This window comes from Vulpes vulpes, chromosome 13 (assembly GCF_048418805.1).
Source record: "Vulpes vulpes isolate BD-2025 chromosome 13, VulVul3, whole genome shotgun sequence".
Lineage (NCBI taxonomy): Eukaryota > Metazoa > Chordata > Mammalia > Carnivora > Canidae > Vulpes > Vulpes vulpes.
The window spans coordinates 129,453,628-129,474,772 of record NC_132792.1 but is presented as its reverse complement, the minus strand read 5'-3'; the positions used below and the strand labels follow the sequence as shown (position 1 = coordinate 129,474,772).

At 54.7% G+C, this 21,145-nt stretch overlaps 1 protein-coding gene across 1 annotated transcript in view; it reads left to right on the top strand.

The window, feature by feature from the left end:
* CD247 (CD247 molecule) overlaps positions 1-17,930 on the top strand; it is a 74,124-nt gene extending 56,194 nt beyond the window's left edge. Inside the window, exons 2-8 of the mRNA XM_072732920.1 lie at positions 10,576-10,679; positions 11,528-11,584; positions 11,821-11,901; positions 13,241-13,273; positions 14,083-14,139; positions 15,396-15,437; positions 16,809-17,930. Coding sequence (XP_072589021.1) covers positions 10,576-10,679; positions 11,528-11,584; positions 11,821-11,901; positions 13,241-13,273; positions 14,083-14,139; positions 15,396-15,437; positions 16,809-16,874 — 440 coding nt within the window. The 3' untranslated portion in view covers positions 16,875-17,930. The remainder of the gene's footprint in view (positions 1-10,575; positions 10,680-11,527; positions 11,585-11,820; positions 11,902-13,240; positions 13,274-14,082; positions 14,140-15,395; positions 15,438-16,808) is intronic.
* The last annotated feature ends 3,215 nt before the right edge of the window (positions 17,931-21,145 follow it).

Here is a 21,145-nt window from a genome sequence, read left to right as displayed (position 1 = left end):
GAACTGTGCCGCACATACCTCGTTTGATTTAAGGGTTCACGTCATTCATGGAAAATAAACTCCTCCCGACCTCCCCCTTCCCTGACTCCTCTTGAATTAAGTGTGGAGAACATTTTTTGAGAATGTAGCCACCCAGATATTGATAGCAACATCAATATTGATATAGACATACCTATATAGACATTTTTCTTGCGATAAAGTATACAAAAATATAATTTTACCATTTTAACCATTTTAAGTGTATAATTCAGTGGCATAAAGTTGTTGTGCAGTCATTACCACTATCAGTTTCCAGAACTTTTTCATCATCTCATACAGAAACTCTAATCAGAGATAGATTTCTGTATTATTATACATACACAGCCTATATATATATCTTCTTTTTCATACATACAGAAGCATAACACTCCAGAGTTTGCTTTTTTTTCATCTAATTATCTTGGAGACCTTCCCATAGCAGCCTGTACAGAACTATTTGTTGTGTTTTTAATTTTTTTAAACTGCTACCCATGACTATACCTACATTTACTAATTAGATTCCTAGTTGGTGGATGCTTAAGTTGTTTCCTTTTTTCTTTTTTTGCTCCTGTAGATAATTATGTAATAAACATCTGTGTGTGTGTGTGTGTGTGTGTGTGTGCGTGCGCACATGCCCTGCATGTGCATCCTATGAGAGTTTATCTGCAGAATAAATTAAGGTCTCAGAGAATTAGCAAAATCATGCCTGGAATTTTGACATGAGAAGGTTTGATAGAGTGGATTTCTTTTAAACAGTGCTAATGTTCAAGAGTATAATGTGATGGCTGTGTGCTATGTGGGAAAAAACAAAGGCCAGGCCACATAGGCATCTCGGGACCTCTCTGACCTTCAGTGTCTTTATCTGCAAAGTAGAATAAATAAGATGTGCCCAGATCAACCAACCAGTCACGTCGGCTTAGGGCCTACCCTAGGTCATCATTTGAACCAAATTACCTCTGTAAAGGCCACTCTCCAAACACAGTCACATCCTGACCGATTAAGGGTTAGGACTTCCATGTATGAATTTTGGGGGGGGACACAATTCAGCCCATCACAAAGCACCTGGTGATGAATGATGGAAGAGCACAAGAATGAAGTGATTTGTACCCGTTGAGTAGAAATAGACCACTTTCTGTGTGGAAACCATAGCTTGGTTTATGGGGCAAGGGCAGGAAGAAATAAAGATTACTACGTTCAGTTGAATGCAGACAAACTGTGTGTGTATGGTCTTTTCAGGGCAGTCGGCATCCTCGTGGCAGAGTCTGGTTTGTAGGCCTGTCCTGTAGTGTGCCTGGGCAAAGGCAACCGTGAACCAAATTTACTCCAATTGGCTAGTTTTTTCTTTTAAAATTTATTCACAGTCTTGAAATTACAAAAATGATGTGTATTTGTTGTAAAAAGAGAAAACCTCGCCATGGCTCCCTATCCATTCAGAGTAAAATCCACTGGCTGAGAAGGTTCTAACTAATGCCCCCACCTTCTTACCCTCTGACCTCACATTCTAGCACTCTCCCTCTTTCATGCCATCCTGACCACATCTACCTCCTTGTGGTTCAGATACGCCAGGCCTGGATCCACCACAGGACCTTTGTACCTTCTCTTCCTTTGCCAGGGGTGCCCTTCCTTCACATATCTTCACAGCTGAGGCCTTCTGACTATCCGTGAACAACGGGATCCCTCTCTCTGTCATTTTGTACTTTCAATAGTGAGTAATCAGCAATGAGATTGAGAGTTTTTTATTATGCTGTAAGCAGTTTGTTTTTCCTCCTGTGTTTATCTTTTGCTGATTTTTCTCTTGGATTAGTTATCTTAGCTTTCATTTTTCAAGGTTTTATTGATTGAATTCTAAACCTGTAGGAAGCTCTAGGAATGGAACTGTTCATCACAGAGTTATTTACAATGGTGAAAAATTGGAAACGAACAACCTTCAATGCAGAAATGGTAAATAAGTAGTGGGAGAATTGTTATGTGACCATTAGAAAGCGAATTCAGTAGACCTATGAAATAATATGAAACATGAAATCTAAATATGTGAAAAAAACAAGAAAATGTAATGTTAAATTATAATACTAACAGGAAAAATTGTTTTTTTTTCCAGGGAAAAAATTTTATGTAGAATAATTCTAATTTATAAATAATGAAGACCTTGGAAGGAAATCAATCTGCCATCATATGACTAGTGGCTGTATTTGTTTTTTTTTTTAAATTTTTATTTATTTATGATAGTCATACAGAGAGAGAGAGAGGCAGAGACATAGGCAGAGGGAGAAGCAGGCTCCATGCACCGGGAGCCCAACGTGGGATTCGATCCCGGGTCTCCAGGATCGTGCCCTGGGCCAAAGGCAGGCGCCAAACCACTGCGCCACCCAGGGATCCCTAGTGGCTGTATTTGAATGTGATATTATAGGTGATTCTGATTATTTTGTACTTTCCTGCACTTTCACAATGAGTTGATTTACTTGAAAATAAAAAGTGATCATAGGAAAATTTTAAAAACTATTACAGAAATCATAACACATGTAGTGGAAGTAGTAGTACAAGAAGTGTAATATTCTTGCATAATCCTGTTACTTCTAAGAAATCAAACAACCTCCTTTCTTCCCCTTTGCCTTGGGATCCCTGTCTATGGGATTATATAATCTGTAGGTAGTTATGAAGATATTCAGCTTTACAATGAAACATGAGTATTTGAAATCCAACACTTGACAAGGAGGGCGGTTGAGGAGGCTGTGCCTAATCAAAGCGAGTAGCAAGAAATTATGTGGTACCAAAAGTGATGTAAGCTCATTCTGCAGGTCAAGGCTGTCTCCAGGTGGATTAGACTCCACAGGCACTGGCCCGTGGAGCCTCACATTTGGTAGCAGGCCATCTGTCCCTATTAATCCTGTAGGCCTCTCAGACTCCTGCCCCCTCAAGGAAAGAAGGCCAGGTGTGGAGTCAGAAACACACCTGCTAATATGGTGTGATCCTCAGAGAAGGAAACACTCCGTCCACGGCCTTGAGAGGAGCCCCTCTCCCCAGCCCTGAGGACCAATAAGGGGTCCAAGGTCAGTGCCAAATGGTGGTTAGGATTCTGGACCAGATCGTATCTGGTTTACAGCATTAGACAGGCCTGAGCTCAACCCGGATCTAGACCTTTGGCATCTTATGAACCTCTCTGAACCTCAGTTTCCCCAGCTATAAAGACACTGTCCCTGGAAGGATTGAATGAGAAAACTCACATAAGCTTCAACTGGTGGTTATCAGTATTACCGATGTGTCTATCTTTCCTGCTGCAGTGAAAGTCAGTAGTTCAACGAGAGGGAGCAAGCCCCCTTGCAGGGGAGGTGTGGGTGCCTCCGGTGCTGTGGTCAATGAGCCGGGCATCACACCCAGCATGGCACCCCAGAACTGCTGCCACTGCCTTCCTGAAAACACATGACTTCCTGTTTTCTAAACTCTTCGCCTGCATGTCATCGCTACTTGTGTCTGAGCCCAGGGGGTGGGGCTGGGCGGCAGCAGGACCAGGGCGGCTCCAGGTTTGGCTGCAAAAGGCGCTTGGGGGACTTGGAATCTGGCTGATTCGAGTGAACTGTGAATGATGAAGACTGATGCGAATGAGGAGCACTGGTGCTACTCCCTGGGGAGGGAGCCGCGAAGATACTCCATGGTCTCACCACCGATGGTGAAGTGCCAGAGCCAGGACTTGTACTTACGTGGCCTAGTCAAAGGCTTGGTTCTTGCTGTCATCACAGCAAGTGATGACTAAGCATTTCCTATTAAGAGGGAGACAAGCTGGACATGGGTGAGATTTTAAGGCTGCCTTGTAGAAGTGGGGGAACCTGCATTCTTTGTACTTCTGAAGCACTCCGTGTGCTGCAGAGGTGAGGCAGAGCCAGGGGAGCACTCCGTGTGCTGCAGAGGTGAGGCAGAGCCAGGGGAGCACTCCGTGTGCTGCAGAGGTGAGGCACACCCCAGGCAGGGAGGCAGGAAACGTAGCCGGTGCCTGGACGCCCAATAATGCCCCAGCTCTGCTGCTAGCCTGCTGTTGTCCTTGGGGATGCTACTGTGCTCCCCGGTCTGGGTCTGTACCCGAGCTGAATTGCACCCACTAACAGACCCTTGCCTGCCTTCTGGACTCCCACAGAAGCGAGCTCCATCAGGCACAGGAAGTAATTTTACAGATACACATTGGGCCTCCGATGGCAGGGATCCGTACCAGTTGGAAGCGAGGGAGCCCAGCAGTCCCTCTGCTCTGGAACAGGGGGTCCCGGAGCAGGAAGCTGGCAGAGGGGCGCCGGGCACTCGGGGGTGTCCAGCTTCCAGCTCCGGCCGGACCAGGTGGATTGAGACCTCTCAGAAGCCCACGGTCTGGCTGGGAGATAATTTTTCAAACGCACCTCATCCAAAGAAACTAGACTCTGTAAGGGCAGGTGCCTCCCCCAGACTGCCGTCTGGGGCCCGAGTCTTCTGCTAAAGGTCAATGCCGGGAAACTTCCGAACTCGGCTTTTGTAGCAAGGAGAGGGCTACAGAGACTGCGGGGTAGCTCCTCTGAGCCCCGCCGGTTGCCATGGAGCCTCCTCTGGGCATCTCTCGGGCCTGTTCCAGGTACTACAAGGCAGGCAGGCAGCTCCAGCTTATCAGGCTTGGGGTGGCACCATGGGGGGGTGCTCAGAGCAGAGCTGCTCCCTGAGCTCACAGTGAGGCAGTGGGGGGCAAGGGGCAGCATGGGGGGGTGCCCGAGGCCAGGGCTCAGGGTACGTGGTCAATTCACTGCACCGGGCAGCGCCACCGTCGGCAGATGGCACAGCCCTCGGCTCGGGGATGGACGGAGTGTGGACGGGGCTGGAGCTCGAGACAACCCCAGGTCACCGAGGTGCTTGTCACAAGGTGTTTTCATGGCCCGGGGCGTGAGCAGTAGACACCACTCTCCCTGAGGCTGCTCATCCGGGTGCACCACGGGCCGCTGTGCGCCCCCAGCCCCGGGACCAACGTGCAGGGGAGGAAGGCCCTCTGCAGCTGGGCCTCCCCACCCGCCAGTAGGCTGTGCAAGTGGATGGGCCGCCCCACGCCCCAGCCCTCGGGGATGTCCAACGCCCGGCCCGCTGTGCTCAGGGGCCGTGTGAGGAGGTTTCCCCTCCAGATGAGGTCAAGCAGGAGGGATCCTCATCCTTTCTGACAAGGATGGTAGGAAGAATTCTCCTGTAGACGATGCCCGGCCACTGCCCCACAGGCAGGCCACCCACCACAGGCCATGTCCATGTGCCCCGTGGTCTAGTTTGGGGTGTGGGAGGCCAGGTGCAGCCAGGTGCTGAGCACCACTGAGAAGATTCTCGAAGAGGAGGGGCTGCTGGGATTCTATCTGTCTGCCCTGTCCCTAGCTGGGAGATGTGGTTTTCTTAGGGGTGGTGACCTGCTGGCCCATTTCATCAGTGCCTGCCAGGTAGCTGACAGCGTGGCGGTGGGGGTGGGGCCAGGAAAGGACCGGAGTCCAGGCCCCAGGTCAGCCAGGCCCTGGCCATCTGGAGCTCTACCAGTTTGTGATGGGGATTGCTGTGCGCATGCTGGGCACTGACCCCGGGCTGTGGACAAGGGCAGGCTGTGGCCAGGCTCCTCCTCTCACCCCGCAGGGTTCCAATCCTGATCCCAGCACCCCTGGTACTAGGTGAGCAAGGCCAGCTCTTCCCATGCTTCATCTGGCTTTTCTGCAAGGTGTCATCAGGGTTGTGACTTGCCCTGGAATAACTGGAATCACCTAAAGTATCTCTGTCTCAGCCTGGCTGCCATGTATAAGGCCTGGTCATCTGGGAACCCCTGCCTACGTCCCCAACCCTGTGACACCTGGATGTGCTCCAGCCCAGCTGGCCTTCAGTTTCCATATTTGCCACATGTCCATCCGGATGCAAGGGGCTGGCACAGTGGGGTCACCTGTTAGACCTGGGTAAGGTGGTGTGGGAGTAGGATTGGGACCAAGTCCCCTTATTTACCAGATTTGCTGAGTATGCCTCTTGCAGGGGGCCAGAGCATGGCCTGTGGATGTTCAGGTTGGATGGAAAAAGGCTCATGGGATCAGATCCCACCTCCAGCTCTCATCCTGCAGCCCAGATCTGGAAGCATGGGGCTTGTCCCCTTTCACCTGGCCACTGTCATGTCTAGGCCGGCACCAGGAAGCTATTGTGAGGGTGTCTTTGTTCTCCTTGACACAACTTCTCTGATATGAAGGCAGCATTTTCTAAATGGGAAATCATGTGACTGCTCAGAATGCATCCCCCTCATCAAATGCCCGCTGGTTTAATGGTGACGACAGCATCTGGTTAGCTGTGCGGTGTCAACACCCAGAAGTTAGACGCTCTCTTGTCCTATCCAGTTTAAAAGTTCTTGATACAATTTGACCTTTTCTTCCTCAAAAAAAAAAAAGTGTTAGTGGTGATTTGGGGGCAAAAAGCCCCAATAAGCTGACACATGGAGCGCTTATTACATGTCGGGTCTGACACCTGCAATAAATAATCCTCACTGCTACCTAATGAGACACACTGTCATGTTAGCTCCATTTTGCAGACAAGGGCACAGAGGTTCAAGGAGTCGGGCACACACAGTGCGGAAGTACACAAATCAGTGTATAAGGAACACTGAGGCCTTCATGCCATCCCCCGCTCTGCCTGTGAAATGTGCCCTGACTGTAGGATATGTGTGGGAACGGCTGCACCGTGTGAGGGGCGACCCTGGCTGTGCCCTGGCCCAGGCTCAGGCCCAGGCTGTACCGCAGACCTAGTCAGTGAGAATCCGGGGTGGGGAGGGGGGCGCAGCCAGACAGAGAGTCTGTGCGAGAATCTCAATCAGCTTCTGCATTTGCTCAGACACTGAGTTCTCTTGGGTGCTGTGGATCTGGGGCAGAGCAGGAGAACTGTCGGAGAAAATAGTCCCAGTCCTATAGGAAAGCAGCCCCCGTCAGCATGTTAAATGAACAAGGTGTGAAAGTGGATCAGGGAAGGAGGCAAAGAGGTGTCTGCCTTGGGGATGAGGGTGCAGGGAAGGAGCCGGAACCAGGAAGCGAGTGTCTCTGCCTCATGCCTTTGAGTTGGCATCCTGGAAAACTGCCTGCTATCCGAGGGAAGCCCTTCCCGCTGTGGAAGCTAGAGCCATAAGCCCCACGAGGGCAGGGACTCGGAAGGCCTGACCCACACGTTAGACATCATTGTCCTTATGGGAGATATACAAAAACATCTACCAATACATCTTTTAGTTTTCTTTTTTTTTTTTAAGATTTTATTTATTTATTAATGAGAGAACAGAGAGAGGCAGAGACATAGGCAGAGGGAGAAGCAGGCTCTCTGTGTAGGAGCCTGCTTGGATCAGGGGTCATGCCCTGAGCCCAAGGCAGATGCTCAACTACTGAGCCACCCAGGAGTCCCTCGTTTTATTTTCACCACACCCTTAGGGTAGATACGTTTACCAGCCATTTCACAGATGAAGACACTGAGGTCCAGAGAGGTGAGGTCACTTGTCCAAGACCACACGGCTCCTTAGTGGCAAGCGAAGGACTAGAGAATCCACCTGACACCCAATCGGGGGCTCCTTCTGTTTCGACATTCCCTGGCATTAAGCAGGTGCCCAAGAAAAATGGATCAGTTTTGTAATTGAATTAAGCCCTGGGTCCCTTTGTGGAACACTCGGTGCTCTCACCACCCTCCTTGAGCCCGGCACTCCCAGCACAAGCACAGCTGGCCTGGGCGGAGGGGCGATCCCCACCCTGGGAAACGTGCTGCGGTTAATCTGCTCGCCTTGGTCAAACCACACACAGCATACTTGTCATGGGCCATAAAATCATGCTGCTCTTTAAAAAGAGCGAGAGAAAACCTGTCCCGGTTACTTATCTCTGGGGGAGGCAACCAGTTCCCCTCCCCCGCTGTGCGGGCTGTGTGCAACATGAAGAAATATTTCTTCTCATTTGTTCTAAATTTACTGTCCAGTAATTTTTCTGTCCTCATTTTATGTGACAGGCAGCTGAGCGATTTTCTTCCAGCCCTTTTTCTGAATCTCAACCACCCCAATAAATCTCCGCTGACACCTCTTCTCCAGTCCTAAAAGAAAAAAAATCACCCCGGTGTTGGTGGCCTTTGCTGGGAGGTGGCTCACCTCCCAGAGGGCTTCAGACCCTACCTGTGCTCAGTGGGGGCAGGTGGCCCTGCCTCAGGGCCAGAGGGCAGGCCAACTTTGGGTCAGGCCCCAGCATCTTCCCTGAAAAATCGCACAGCATCTAATGAGTGTCTCCCGTGCACCCCGGGGCTCTGTTGTTGAGGATGAAGGAGGAGGCCAAACTGCAGCCGTTTAGGGCCTATGTGGAGGGCAGTCTCAGAACCTGACATATCGTGTGGGGGTGCTCTGTGGGAGGCAGGCTCTTGCACCTGTATCGGGGCAGAACCAGCCACTGGAACTAGGGGTGAAGGTGGAGGACAGGAGTCTCATTTCCTGCTGAGTGGAGGGGTGTGCTAGCACCAGCAGGGGGGACGAGGAACAAGCTCAAGGTGGCTAGGAAAGTACTGGTGAATTCAAGGAAGGGCAGCGCATCCTCTGCAGGAGCAGGAGAGGCAGTGGGCGGCAGGCTTGGGGGAGCCAGGCCTGGGCCGGGGGGCTGGGGACACTGGGTACAGCCTGATGAGGAGCTTGGATTTGCTCCGAGTGACTGTCATCACGGGTTTCTGAGCAGGGGCCTTCCTAAGTTTACCAGGAGATCAGCTGCCTGAGGCACAGAGGGGTCCTGAATCAGGGTGGGAGTCACACGTTTGGATGGGGATTCGGGGACGTTAGAGTTGGAACCCAGTGCTCACACAGCGCGGGGCTCCTGGGCAGAGCTGGGCCGGGCGGGGAGCCAAGAGCCGAGGCGCCCTGCCCCTGCCCCTGCCCCTGCCCGCCGCAGTCCTGGGACAGCCTCTCGCTGTGGGCCGGCTGCTGGCTGGCCTTGGTGCTGGCTGGCTTTGGTGCTGGCGTCCGGAGGATCGGATTCGTTTTCCCATTAAAGTGTCCGGCACGTAGTAAACACTGAAGAAATGTTCGTTTTCACCCTCTTTAGCCAAAGAGGCAGCTGAAAGAGGGTGGAAAGCTTGCCCCAGGTGAACCCGGGGGGTAGGTTAAGACATGCTCAGGTGCCCGGCTGCCCTCCCACGGCCCGGGCAGCGCAGCGCTGCAGGCGGCCACCAGAGGGCGCCGTGGCCTTGGGAGAAGCAGCCGCTGCGGGCCCGCGCCGCCTTAGCGGGCCCGGCGGGAGGCAGGGGCAGGCCATCTGCAGGCTGAGCGCACACCTGGCAGGAAGTAACCATCTAAAATCCGTGTCTTCTCACCCACGGTGCAGTGAGCTTTACAAATAAAAATGCTTTTATTTAACCAGGAAAGCTACTAGACCCCCAATGCCATTGCACTAAAATGCCAGCTACACGTGCATTGCTAGTTTGACAAAGGTTAATATGGCAGTGAGGACTAGGGATTCATCTGCAGCTTGGGATGGGACAGGCTAGACAGATTTCTGAGCTATGTTTTGTAGGAAGCATCAGATTTTACCAGGTGGCAGGGTTGCAGGGAGAGAAAGGGAGAGAAAACAATGTAGAGGGAACAGAGTCTGGAAGAGCAAGGTGTGTCCCGGGAATTCTAAGTGTGTAGGGGAAGGGCAAGGTGTGTTCCCCCAATTGTAAGTAGGGGTGGGGGGGAAGGGCAAGGGGACAAGCACAGATGAAACTGAGGCCATGGAGCAGGGAGGGGTGAGCAGGGGAATTGCCGGGTTCAGGCTGGGAGGGGCTCACTGAATGGACTTTTGTCTATTGCTCATGAGACTCCTTGGGGCTCAGTGCCAGCCCCAAGTGGGAGACCCTGCTCAGTGCCTGGCACCAAGGAGACTGGGAGTCAGGAAGGGAGAGTTGTGTGTGTGTGTGTGTGTTTTTAATATTTTATTTATTTATTCATGAGAGACACACACAGAGGTGGAGATATAGGCAGAGGGAGAAGCAGGATTCCTGGGGGGAGCCTGATGAGGGGGATTTGATGCCAGGATTCGGGGATCACAACCTGAGCCAAAGGCAGATGCTCAACCACTGAGCCACCCAGGTGCCCCAGGAAGGGAGAACTGACCCAGATTCTCACAGTCCTAATTAACAATCTCATTCAAATATCAATTTTGTTCTCTCCCTGTGAATAGGCCTTAGGGAGCCTCATACCCTAATTCAGGGGGTGCCATTCATCCAGACACAGGCATTTTATTACAGAGGTTTCCAGGGTGCGTGGTTCCTATGGGAGTTTACATGCAGCTGGGCTCCAGTGGTGTCCACTGGACACCTAGTTTCTGCTTCCTTCTGGTCTTCCCAGGATCTGGGGTCCCACCCAGAGTCATGTCTGGCTATTGGGGAGGCCAGGTTTTCCCCAGAGCTGGTCCAAGGATATGGGAGGGAAGTTGCGGTCAGATAGGGTGTGGGGAATGGGTCCAGGCCCCCTTGTCATGGTTTCCTTGTCAGTCACAGGGTCGCCTTGGGATGGTGGGGACGTATCCTGTCACCCTGGGCCTGGCTGATCAGTTTTATCTCTTGGCACAGGGGCTCAGAGCTTAGGCCTGCTGGATCCCAAATTGTGCTACCTGCTGGATGGAGTCCTCTTCATCTATGGTGTCATTATCACTGCTCTGTTCCTGAGAGCAAAGGTAAGTACTGGGGGCTTTGGGGAGAAGGCGTGGGCTCCCCTACTTGGTGGGTGTTCAGAAGGGCCTTAGTCTTGGAAAGTCTGCAGCTCAGGTAGTGCCTGGAGCATGGCATCCACTGGCTCCAGGGACCTGCCAAGCACGCAGCATGGGTGGGCTGGTGTCCCAGCCCTACGGCTGGGAGGCAGAGCCTGATGCTGGGTGTCTTCCTGAGCAACGGTCAAAGCATCCCCCCTGGCGGGGGGGGGGGGGGGGGGGGGGGGGGGGGGGGCGGGGGGGGGGCGGCTACTGCTGGCAGGAGAGGGCTTAGGCTTCAGGCAACTAAGAGCAGGAGGGGGGAATGCAGGGTGTCTTCCCAGATGGAGGCCCACCCAGCCTGTCTCTGGAAACTCGGGTTCCCTATCAGGGCCCCTGAGGGCAGGCGGGAGCCCGGGTTTCTTGGAGGGGCTGCGGCTGGGGGTGGCCTTGGAGCCACGGAGGGTGCAAGGCCTCTCCCGCCCGGTTATCCCTTCTGTCCCCCAAGCCATTGCTCTTTTGGCCTGTAGACTTTGGCAAAAGACTGTGAAGCAGTCTCACCCACTTTCTTTTTTCAAGCATGAGTCCTGGGGATCCCTAGGGGGTTTCCGACGCTGGGGAGAACAGCCCCAGAGCGCGGCGGGGTGTGCAGGGACGCGGTGCCGCGGGCGGGGGGCAAGGGGGGCTGGGACCCCGCGGGGGGGGCGGGGGGCACGGGGGGGGCTGGGACCCCGCGGGGGGGCGGGGGGGCACGGGGGGGGGCTGGGACCCCGCGGGGGGGGCGGGGGCGGGGGCGGGGGCGGGGGGGCCTCTCAGCCCTCCGCCCTCTCTTCCAGTTCGGCCGGAGCGCGGCCACCCCCGAGCACCAGCAGGGCCCCAACCAGCTCTACCACGTAAGTGTGCCCCGCGGGGCGGCGGGGGGGCGGGAGGGGGGCGGGGGGGCCCGGCGGGCGGGGGCGGGGCTCAGGCTCCCCGCGCTGGCCCGGCCCCTGGGCTCACCCGCCCTGTCCCCGGGAGGCTCCCCGAGCGGACGGGGCTCCGCTCCGCCGGGCCCGCGGCTCCCCTGGGCGCCCCACGGGGTCCAGGCCGGAGGGCCCAGCGCCCCCGACGGTCTTCCCGCCTCCTGCAGGAGCTCAATCTGCGAGGAAGAGAGGAGTACGAGGCTTTGGATAAGAGACGCGGCCTGGACCCGGAGATGGGAGGAAAGCAGGTGCGGATCCCTCCGGGGCCTGCGCGAGCGCGGGGGTGCGCAGCGGGACACGGGGGCCCCCAGGGCAGCTCCATCCCAACGCGGGGGCCCGCGGCCCGGGGCCTCCCCAAGGGCTCCATTGGTCCGCGGGGGGCGCCCCATACCGGAATGCGCCCCGGCGCTCGGCTCCAGGCTCCACCCCCTCCCGGTAAACTGCTTGGCCACCTGGGATGCACACCCGGGGGGCTCCCCCCGGACCGATCTGGTGAAGAGGTCCATACAGGAAGGGCCCCGGGCCACTGCACGGGTCCCAGGTCCCCCTTGGAGCGCGCTCCCGCTCCAGGCTCCCAGCCGTGGGAGGGGAGGCTGCAGGAGGCCAGGCAGGGTCCTCTAGGCCAGGTCCAGGGGCGCTGGGTGGCTCAGTCACTTAAGCGTCTGCTTTCAGCTCAGGTCATGATGTCGGGGTCCTGGGATCCAGTCTCGCATTGGGCTCCCTGCTCAGCGGGGAGCCAGCTTCTCCTTCTGCCCCTCCCCCTGCCCGTGCTCTCTCTCTCTCTCTCTCAAATAAATAAATAAAATCTTAAAAAACAAAAAAAAGGCAGGGTTCAGCCCAAAGGCCCAGGCTGCCCGGGCTTTAGGGCAGTGCTGCCCGACGATGCCCAGCAGCCCCTGATGTTCCTGGTCACACGTCTGAGCCGGGTGCTGGGCAGGAGGAGACGCTGGCAGTTTCCTCAGCCTCTGCCCTCCGCATCAGCTCTTCTCTCCTCCTCTTATCTGGACCCTGAACCCTGGATGGGGAGGGGGTGAAAAGAGGTGGGTAATGGGGGTCAGTAGGGCTTGCTGGGCACTGGTTGGCCCAAGACTTTTCATTTTCAGCCAGAAACCCCACCTGTAAGTTTATGACACCTGTGGCACTGTAACTGCAAGGGGACACACAGACTGCCACCTGCAGATACCCCAAGACTTGCCCTGGGCAAAGCTGGACTGGGGAGGCCATGTGGGGAGGTGAAGCCAGTGTGCAAGGGTGTGTGCAAGTGTGCACTAGGAAGCAGGGGCTGCAGCAGAGCTGCGAGGGCCGGGGTTGGGGGTGGTACAGGTGCAGAGGTGGAGGGGGGGCACGGGTGTGGATGGGGGCAGGGCCACAGGGGGTGGAGGGGCATGGGTGTGTGGGAGAGCAGGGCGGGGGTGGGGCACGGGTGTGGAGGGCAGGGAGAGCAGAGGGGGCACAGGTGATGGGGAGAGCAGGGAGGGCGGCGGAGCAGGTGGCCCGGGGTGGGGGGTTCATGGACGCTTTTACAACTTTCCGGGCCTGGCTCCTGGTTTCTCCGCCTCTAACCTCCTCCTTGTTTTTCCCCGGCAGAGGAAGAGGAACCCTCAGGAGGTCGTGTACAATGTGAGTGCAGGAGGGAGGTGGGCGGAGGGCTCTGGGAATAGTGCTCCCTGCCTTGTGTCTGCCTCACTGGATCTTGACCTCCCTGCCTGACCTTGACCTCCCTGCCTGCTGGCTGCAGCAGCCGGTTGTTTGGGGGACAACCCCTTCACTTGCCTTCCCTCCCCCGTCCCTGAGTCTGCTGTTGGGCTTCCCTGGAGATGGGCCTGGGGAACAGCAAGGTCAGGCCCGGCAAGGACAGGGTGGCAAGCCCCTCTGGGGGGCTCCTGCTTCTGGAGGCTCGAGTCTCTTCCTGAGTGCCACCTCTTGTCGGAAGGTCAGCCTCACCACTCGGTGCGGACCTGACTGTGGTTTTCAGGCTGTTGATCTGGGTTGGCCACGAAGGGGACTGTCACAGGTGGTCACTCCTGTAGACAGAGCTGCCTCTCCTTCCTTCCTGCAATTGGTGGAGTCACAACCCCTGGCTTTGGCCATGTAAAGACACAACTTACTCAAATAAATGGTTCTGGGGACTCCAGGCCAGCCCTCGCATTTGTTCACGTTTGTGTTCTTTGGCTAGAATTCCACATTTTATCTTTGAACCTAACCTGAGCTTCTCAGCTCGGTGCAAAGGGCTGGCGGCTCAGAGAAGAGTCCAAAGGGCTGAGAAGGGTAAGGTTGGAGCTGGCTATGGCCAGAGATGCTTGTGGGAATGACTGGAGCCTCGAGTGTGGGGGCTCCCTGCCAGCTGGGATGTCGAGAGGCTTCCTCTTGTAGGGAAGCCCACTGTTTTGTGCAGTCGTTAATCAGTGTCCCATGCCCTCCTTTGCCAGGCACTGCAGAAAGACAAGATGGCAGAGGCCTACAGTGAGATTGGGATAAAAAGCGAGGTGAGTGCTGATTCCTAAGGATGGGTCAGGGTGGGGGTGCTCCCAGGGAGTCCTCATCACCTTCTAGGTAACCCTTCCAGGCTTCCATCCCGGCCCTTCGCAGCCATTCTCGTATCACCTGTGGAAGCCCCCGTGGTAGCTGCCAGGGGCGAGGGGTAATCCAGTTCTCACCCCCTTGATAGCACATAAGACAGGAAAGGCTGGTGTTCTTTCAGGAACCCAGTCTAGATTCTAAGACTAAGCTTTGTGAAAGCCAGTCAGATCTGTCACCATTCATTGATAATTGGTGCCATCAAGGGCTTAATGTGAGCCATGGTGTGTTTAGTGCTGAGGACTTTGGGACTCAGGATAAAATGATAATGCAGCGCCCCTTATTTCTAAAAGATAAGAATTTCCATGGGCAGCCCCAGTGGCGAAGCGGTTTGGCACCGCCTGCAGCCTGGGGTGTGATCCTGGAGACCCACGTGGGATCGAGTCCCACGTCGGGCTCTCTGCATGGAGCCTGCTTCTCCCTCTGCCTGTGTCTCTGCCTCTCTCTCTTGTGTCTAATAAATAAAAATCTTAAAAAAAAAAAAAAAAGAATTTCCAAATGGTGAGCGGGGCTTCGTGGAAACCCGGGTATCAGGGATGGCCAACTCTGGGGAGCAAAGTTTGATTCCAGCTCCATGTTCAGGGATGGCCCAATCCTGTTGGGAAGCCCTTCTGGGGCCAGGCTCACCATTTGGAAATTGGGGCCCCTCACATAGTTCGTGTCCCCAAAGCAGGCCTGCTCAGTGCTTTACGAGATTGGTGGTCTCATGTAATCCTCACAAGAACCCAATGAGAAATGTGTGCCCTGCAAGGCACAGGAGGGCAAATATCTTACTCCAAGTCACTTGGCCAGTGAATGGGGGAGTCCAGATGTAATGGACCCTGTAGCCAGGGCTCATACCACTCTATGGTTGTCATTCCCAGGGAACACTGATGAGTAGCCAGGAATTCTGGAGCAGCAGGGAAGCCCCTTTATTCTAAGTGGCAGGCAACATGGCCAGCTCCCGTGCAGCCTGGGTTCTAGGGCTCTGGGGACATGAATGGGGAAGAGCAAGCCTGGGCCCCCTCGAAGCCAGTCCTCACCTTACCTGCAGAGTAAGATCTGGCCAGTGGCCCGAGGACCCCTCTCTTCAGGGGCAGGGGTACAACTGGGAGACAGTCCCCTCTGACTTTCTAGGGCCTTGAGCAGGACTCTGACTTCCTGCCCTTTTGTCTCCTTCCCACAGAACCAGCGTCGGAGAGGGAAGGGGCATGATGGCCTTTACCAGGTAAAAGCTGCGGTGCCTCTGGTGTGCGCTGTGGGCGCTCCTTCCCTGGGTGGAATCCTCTAATCAAGGGCAAGGCTAGACTCCACATTTTGCTTGCTGGTGGCACCCAGCTCATGCCATCGGCTGGGCAGGGCAGATCCCAGGCCCTAAGTCGGGTCCCAGTGCCACCTCTGTCAGTAAGGTCCTGGGGGCATGGCTGGGAGTCAGCTGTTGGAGACACAACTTGGTTCCAACCGAGCTGGCTCCAGCCGGGAGAGAGCCCCCAGGCATGGCCCCGGATAAGCAGCAACTCCCAGAGGCCGTGTGGTCTTGCCCAAAGGGATGAAGTAGGCAAAGGACCCCACACGAGCAATTTCCTGCCTCTTCCTCTGCTGCTCTGGGCCCTTGCAAGAAGCCTTACTCTGCATGTATCCTCAGACCTAAGAAGATGGGTGGATGGGTGGGAAAGTTGAAGGAAAAAAAAAATCAAGAGGACGCCTGGGTGGCTCAGTGGTTGAGCATCTGCGTTTGGCTCAGGGTGTGATCCCGGGGTCTGGGGATCAAGTCCTGTATCCACAGGGAGTCTGCTGCTCCCTCTGCTTGTCTCTGCCTCTCTCTGTGTCTCTCATGAATAAATAAAATCTTTTTTAAAAATCGAGAGAATAACTTTAAAAAGAAAATGTTGTTATAGTCAGGTGCCTGGTTTATGCAAATCAGTGTGAAGCATTATGCAAAACAAGAATACCCAACCTACTTCTCTAAAATATAATCCCCAGTGGGTTCTTACTTGGCTACCTCTGGCTCCCTTGGGCTCTTCACAGCTTGCTTGACTGGCTCCAAAGTGCCAGGCTGCCCAGCTTGCCTGAGTCCAGAATGATGTCAGACAGGGCCCCCAGAATGTTCTGTGTGTGGCTGCTTTGATCTGTCTTCTGGGCCAGGGAGAGGTGTTCCAGTGGGATTGGGGCCAGCTTGCCTGCTCCCTGACAAAGAACGCAACTGTAGTGGGGTGGCCTGGGAAGGAGGCTGATGGGAGAAGGCTGGGGTCAGGGAGCCACCGTCTCCTGGTGACAAGTCCTGGCTTCCCTAGCCCGGGTGTCAGGGATGGCCAACTCTGGGGAGCAAACCTTGATTCCAGCTCCATGTTCAGGGATGGCCCAATCCTGTTGGGAAGCCCTTCTGGGGGCCATGCACTGCAGGGCTCAGGACTTGGGAAGCTGGGAGGGATTTGCTCCAGGGCCACTACCGGCAGTGGGGAGACCCTCTGTCCTGCAGTTCCCCGGGCCGGCCCCACCAGCGCCAGGAGAGGACTGGTCCAGTTCCACTTGACCTCTAGGTAGGCCGGTGCCCGCACGGAGCTCCTGACCCACTTTTCTTTCCTGACTTGCTTTCTAGGGGCTCAGCACGGCCACCAAGGACACCTACGATGCCCTCCACATGCAGGCCCTGCCTCCTCGCTAACAGCTCCAGGCCTCCCACCGAACACAGGCCAGCTCCGCAGACGCCCAGATTGTTAAAGACACAGGATAAAGCGTTTATAACCCGGTTCACTCGTATTTCTCCACCGCCAAAGTATTCCCTCTTTATGAATTGGGTGCTTTGCACTGTAACATTCGGTCATATCCAATTCAACCATCGTCCCCAGGCTCTGTAGGGGAGTGCTCCCCCAAGCTTATGGCCCGTCCTCGAGGAAGAGTTGTGATACTCTGGGCTCTTCGGGTTTGATGGAGACTGTGGCCGGGCCCCTACCCTGGAAGGGTAGACCCAGGCTCTTACCTGGGAGATGGGCACCCGCTTCTCACAGCTGTGTTCAGTCTGTTTTGTCAGGTCCCCTGAGAACCCCCCAGTGTTTGCACGTAGCCTAATAGTTTTTAGTGTTCTGTCAGTATTTGAATGGCTTTTCTCCTGCTGTAAATTTGGCTTCTGTTTGCCTCATTTCAGGGGAACTTGTAATCAAGGCCAAGGGACTGTTGTGCCTCCTGGTGACAGGCCTGCGTAGAGGTGGGGAGGGGAGGAGAGCCTCTGCAGGTGCAGCTCAGGGGCTGGTGAAGGGGAGCATGGGCTGGAGTGTGGGGCAGACAGGCATCCGTTCCCCCTTGCAGGGCTTAGCACCTGGGGGCTAGGTGCTCCGGGGACCCCGCGATGAACCAGGGTGCTTGCCCTCACGGGGCTCACTCTCATGGGGGACACAAACTGGGAAGAAACTGGCCTCAAAGAGCAGAGGAAGTGCAGACAGAGTGTAGGGGCGAGGGAAGGGAGCAATAGGGCACGATCTCCAGGCACCGATCTCCAGGCACCTGTTCGAAGCACCCGGAGGGAGGGCCAGCTTCCCTGTCCCTACGAGGCCTCCACAGGTGGCCCGGCCCCGCACACCCCTGTGGACACCCTGTGTGGACTACCAAGAACATTGCTGTGGGAGGTCTCATGTATAACCCTCTCTGTTCTGCTTGGTCTTAATTTATACTGGTTTGCTAAAGCCTTACTTACTCTTTTGCACAATAAACGCTTTGGTGAAAATGCTGCCTTTACCCTGGGCTCTCTCTGGGTGGTCCAGGAGGTGAAGCTAATTCAGCCTTGGGGAGAAACTGCACACCCCAGAGAGCAGGATGGCTCCTCGGGGCCTGCAGGTGGGCACAGGGGCACCCAGGGGCTGGGGGGCTGCCATCCACGATGCAGTTTGCTCGGGGCCACAGAGGAGCTGCAGTCCGGGCCGGGCCGTGAGGGGCCTGTGGGAAGCGGCTGGGATGCAGCCCGGGGTGCAGGGCTCCTGGCACCTAGCACCCAGCACCCAGCGCTGTGCCAGCCACTGCAGTACAGGCACGCGACAGAGGGACGCTAGGGAGTGGCCCCTGTCAGCAGAGGGTGCTGGGAGTTGTGAATGGCTGCTGATGTCACGGCACAAAACCTCGGTTTGTAGGGTTTGGGGCAGGCTGGAAGATGACAGGTCTTTCCAGGTCAGCTTCTCTCTAAACGTAGTGGCTGTAAAAGAGGCCCTGGGGGGGGGGGGGGGGGGGAAGAGGCCCCAACTCATCAAGCAGCCAGTTAACACTGGGTAGACTTTGAGTTCAAAACCCCAAGGTCGGGTTCCCTGGATGGCTCAGCGGTTTAGCGCCTGCCTTTGGCCCAGGGCACGGTCCTGGGGTCCCGGGATCGAGTCCCACGTCGGGCTCCCTGCATGGAGCCTGCATCTCCCTCTGCCTGTGTCTCTGCCTCTCTGCCTCTCTCTATGTCTATCATGAATAAAAAAAAAAACAACCCAAGGTCATGGCCATTAGAGGCCCTGGAGAATCTGAGATTGCAGCAGGAGTGACTCGCATCTCCACTAGGTGCACATAGGACACCTATAAAGAGAAGACATTTGTTTTGTAACCTGGCCTTATAGGGGGAATTTGATTTGTCAATAAATATCTACCCTGCACCTATTTCTGTGCCCAGCACTTTGCAAGCCACTAGGGAGGGACTGAACATCTGCCACAGGATTCCGGCCACATCCCAGGAAGGCTGCGTTGTGGTACCCCACGGCCAGGCGGGGAGGCGGAGCTGCCAGTGCAGGGGTGCAGAGTCCCACAAGGGGCTGGAGACATGGGGCAGGTTTCATGGGAGAAGGCTTCTGACCCCAGCCAGCCTGAATTATGTGAGCTGGTCACCAGGTGAGGGAGTGGGAAATGGTGTGTAGCTTTGGCTGCCTTGATTCCCAGACAACAGCCGCTTTGGGGTTGCTACTCCTTCATCTTCTACTCACCAGGCTTTCTAAACGCTGAAGTTGGGTTCATCGGTTGGCCTCACACCACAGACCTAGTTTCAAAGTCTGCTGAATTCTACACAGGCCATGTGACCCATGTGGCTGGCTAGAATTCAGAGTCTAACCCACTTCTGTCAAGAATCTGACTCAAGAGGCAGGGAGGAGAGCTGGCAATGAGGTGTGGGTGCTGCAGCAGATGTGGGTGGGCGAGCGAGCGAGCAAGGACACTCGTGGGACCACAGGCAAGACACAGAGAAGACAGCTGGTGAGCTGAGCCTGTACCGGGAGAACGAACCCCATGGCCCGGGGCAGGGTCCCCGGGCTGCCCAGTTCCCGTCCTACTCCGGGCTGGCTGTCCTCTCCCTGAAGCACAACTGGATCCCTTTCATCCCAGGAAGTTACTGATTGTATGAGATGTGCCAAAAACTCATTGTAAGTAAAAACACCACTCTTCACCTAAACATCCATTTTAAGAGGATTAAAATATGAAGATGTGTCCCTATTTCACTTGCACTGAGGAACCAAAACATTTTATGAGTGTGTGTAAATGAAAATGGAAGCTTCCAGAGTATTTTTCAAAACTGTCATTACTTTGATGTTAGTAAAATCAGGTAGGATGTGAATACTTCTGATCAGTTTTTCTTCTTCCCGGAATATGACTCAAGGCTCCTGGGTTTACAAACAGGATAGTCACTGAAGCCCAGGTTTGGCTGGTACAACAGGACAGACGATCAATTCAAGTGTACAAGATGGCTCCAAAGGGGACTCAAAGCCCGGTCATTTGGTCAGCTGTTGACCTGTTCACGGGTAACTCTGGCCACAGCTCGGTAGCCCGGTACTGGACATGCCTGTGAACCTGTGCCTACTGTCTAATGACACATGCCCTATAACCTCAAGCCCTAGTTTTCAGAGAAAGGAAAGGCGGCAATGAGAGCAGATGTTACTTACATCATCTCCCAGGTAATTTGGCTTGGCAGATGCCAACCAGAAGCGGGTTAGAATATAACCACGTTTTTAAAAAGGGCAACAGGACACTGATCTCATCAGTACTGTACCCTCATTCTTTAGGGTGTGACAAATGGGTTTGTTTTCTGAAGTCTTTCCCACGCTAGTGAGCATGCCACTGTCTCTACCAAACAGGGTTTCTATTGAAAACTCCAAGTTGTTTTAAGGAAACAACTCCCCAAACTTATGTGCAAGCTCTAAATACAAGAAGGGGTGGAGTGGTAAAGAATGAGGGGTTCTTAGATGCAGGAACGGAGAGTTAGAGCCGCTGTTGCCTTCCCACAGTGGGCCCTGGAGAGGACAGCAAGCCCGTCTTGAGACACGGAGCACACACTCCTATCTGGACAGGAATGCCTCTGTCTGAAAGCTCAACAAGCTGAGGTTTGCTCTCCGTGGGAAATTCACTTTAAGATTCACATTTTCAAATGACAAATTGCATCAAGACATTACCTGTGAACTAGTATAAGCCAGAGGGAGGGAGCTATGCTGAGCTGTGTACCCTCCGACAGGAGAAGTGGATGCCACGTCCAGGACTAGTGGACGTTCAGGATGTGGCAGGAAATGCTGGAGGGGCACAAGAGAATATAAACAGTAAGTGTGGAAAAGTCAAGCTCAATACCAGGTCTGCCATCAGACACAAATGAAATGGGAGCTCTGAAGAGTTCTGGCACAGGAGCAGTCAAGGGTCTGTGTGTTCGGTCACATGAAGCCCTAGACCAGGGTCTGGGAAGGTGGATGGAGAGGTGTGGTGGCTGCAGGGCCCATGGGCACAGGGGGAAACGCACAGTAGGACCCAGGAACCCATGTGCCTGGGTCTCCTGGGAGCTCCTGCTTTTCTGGAAAAGACCAACCAGAAGGCCTAGGTGGCCCTCTGTGTGGGAAGCATCCAGAACACCAACATACAATTTCAAGGAAACTCCAACAATGTGAAAACACTTGGAAAATGGTTTAATGATGTTTTACAACAGAAACAAACTGTACAGTT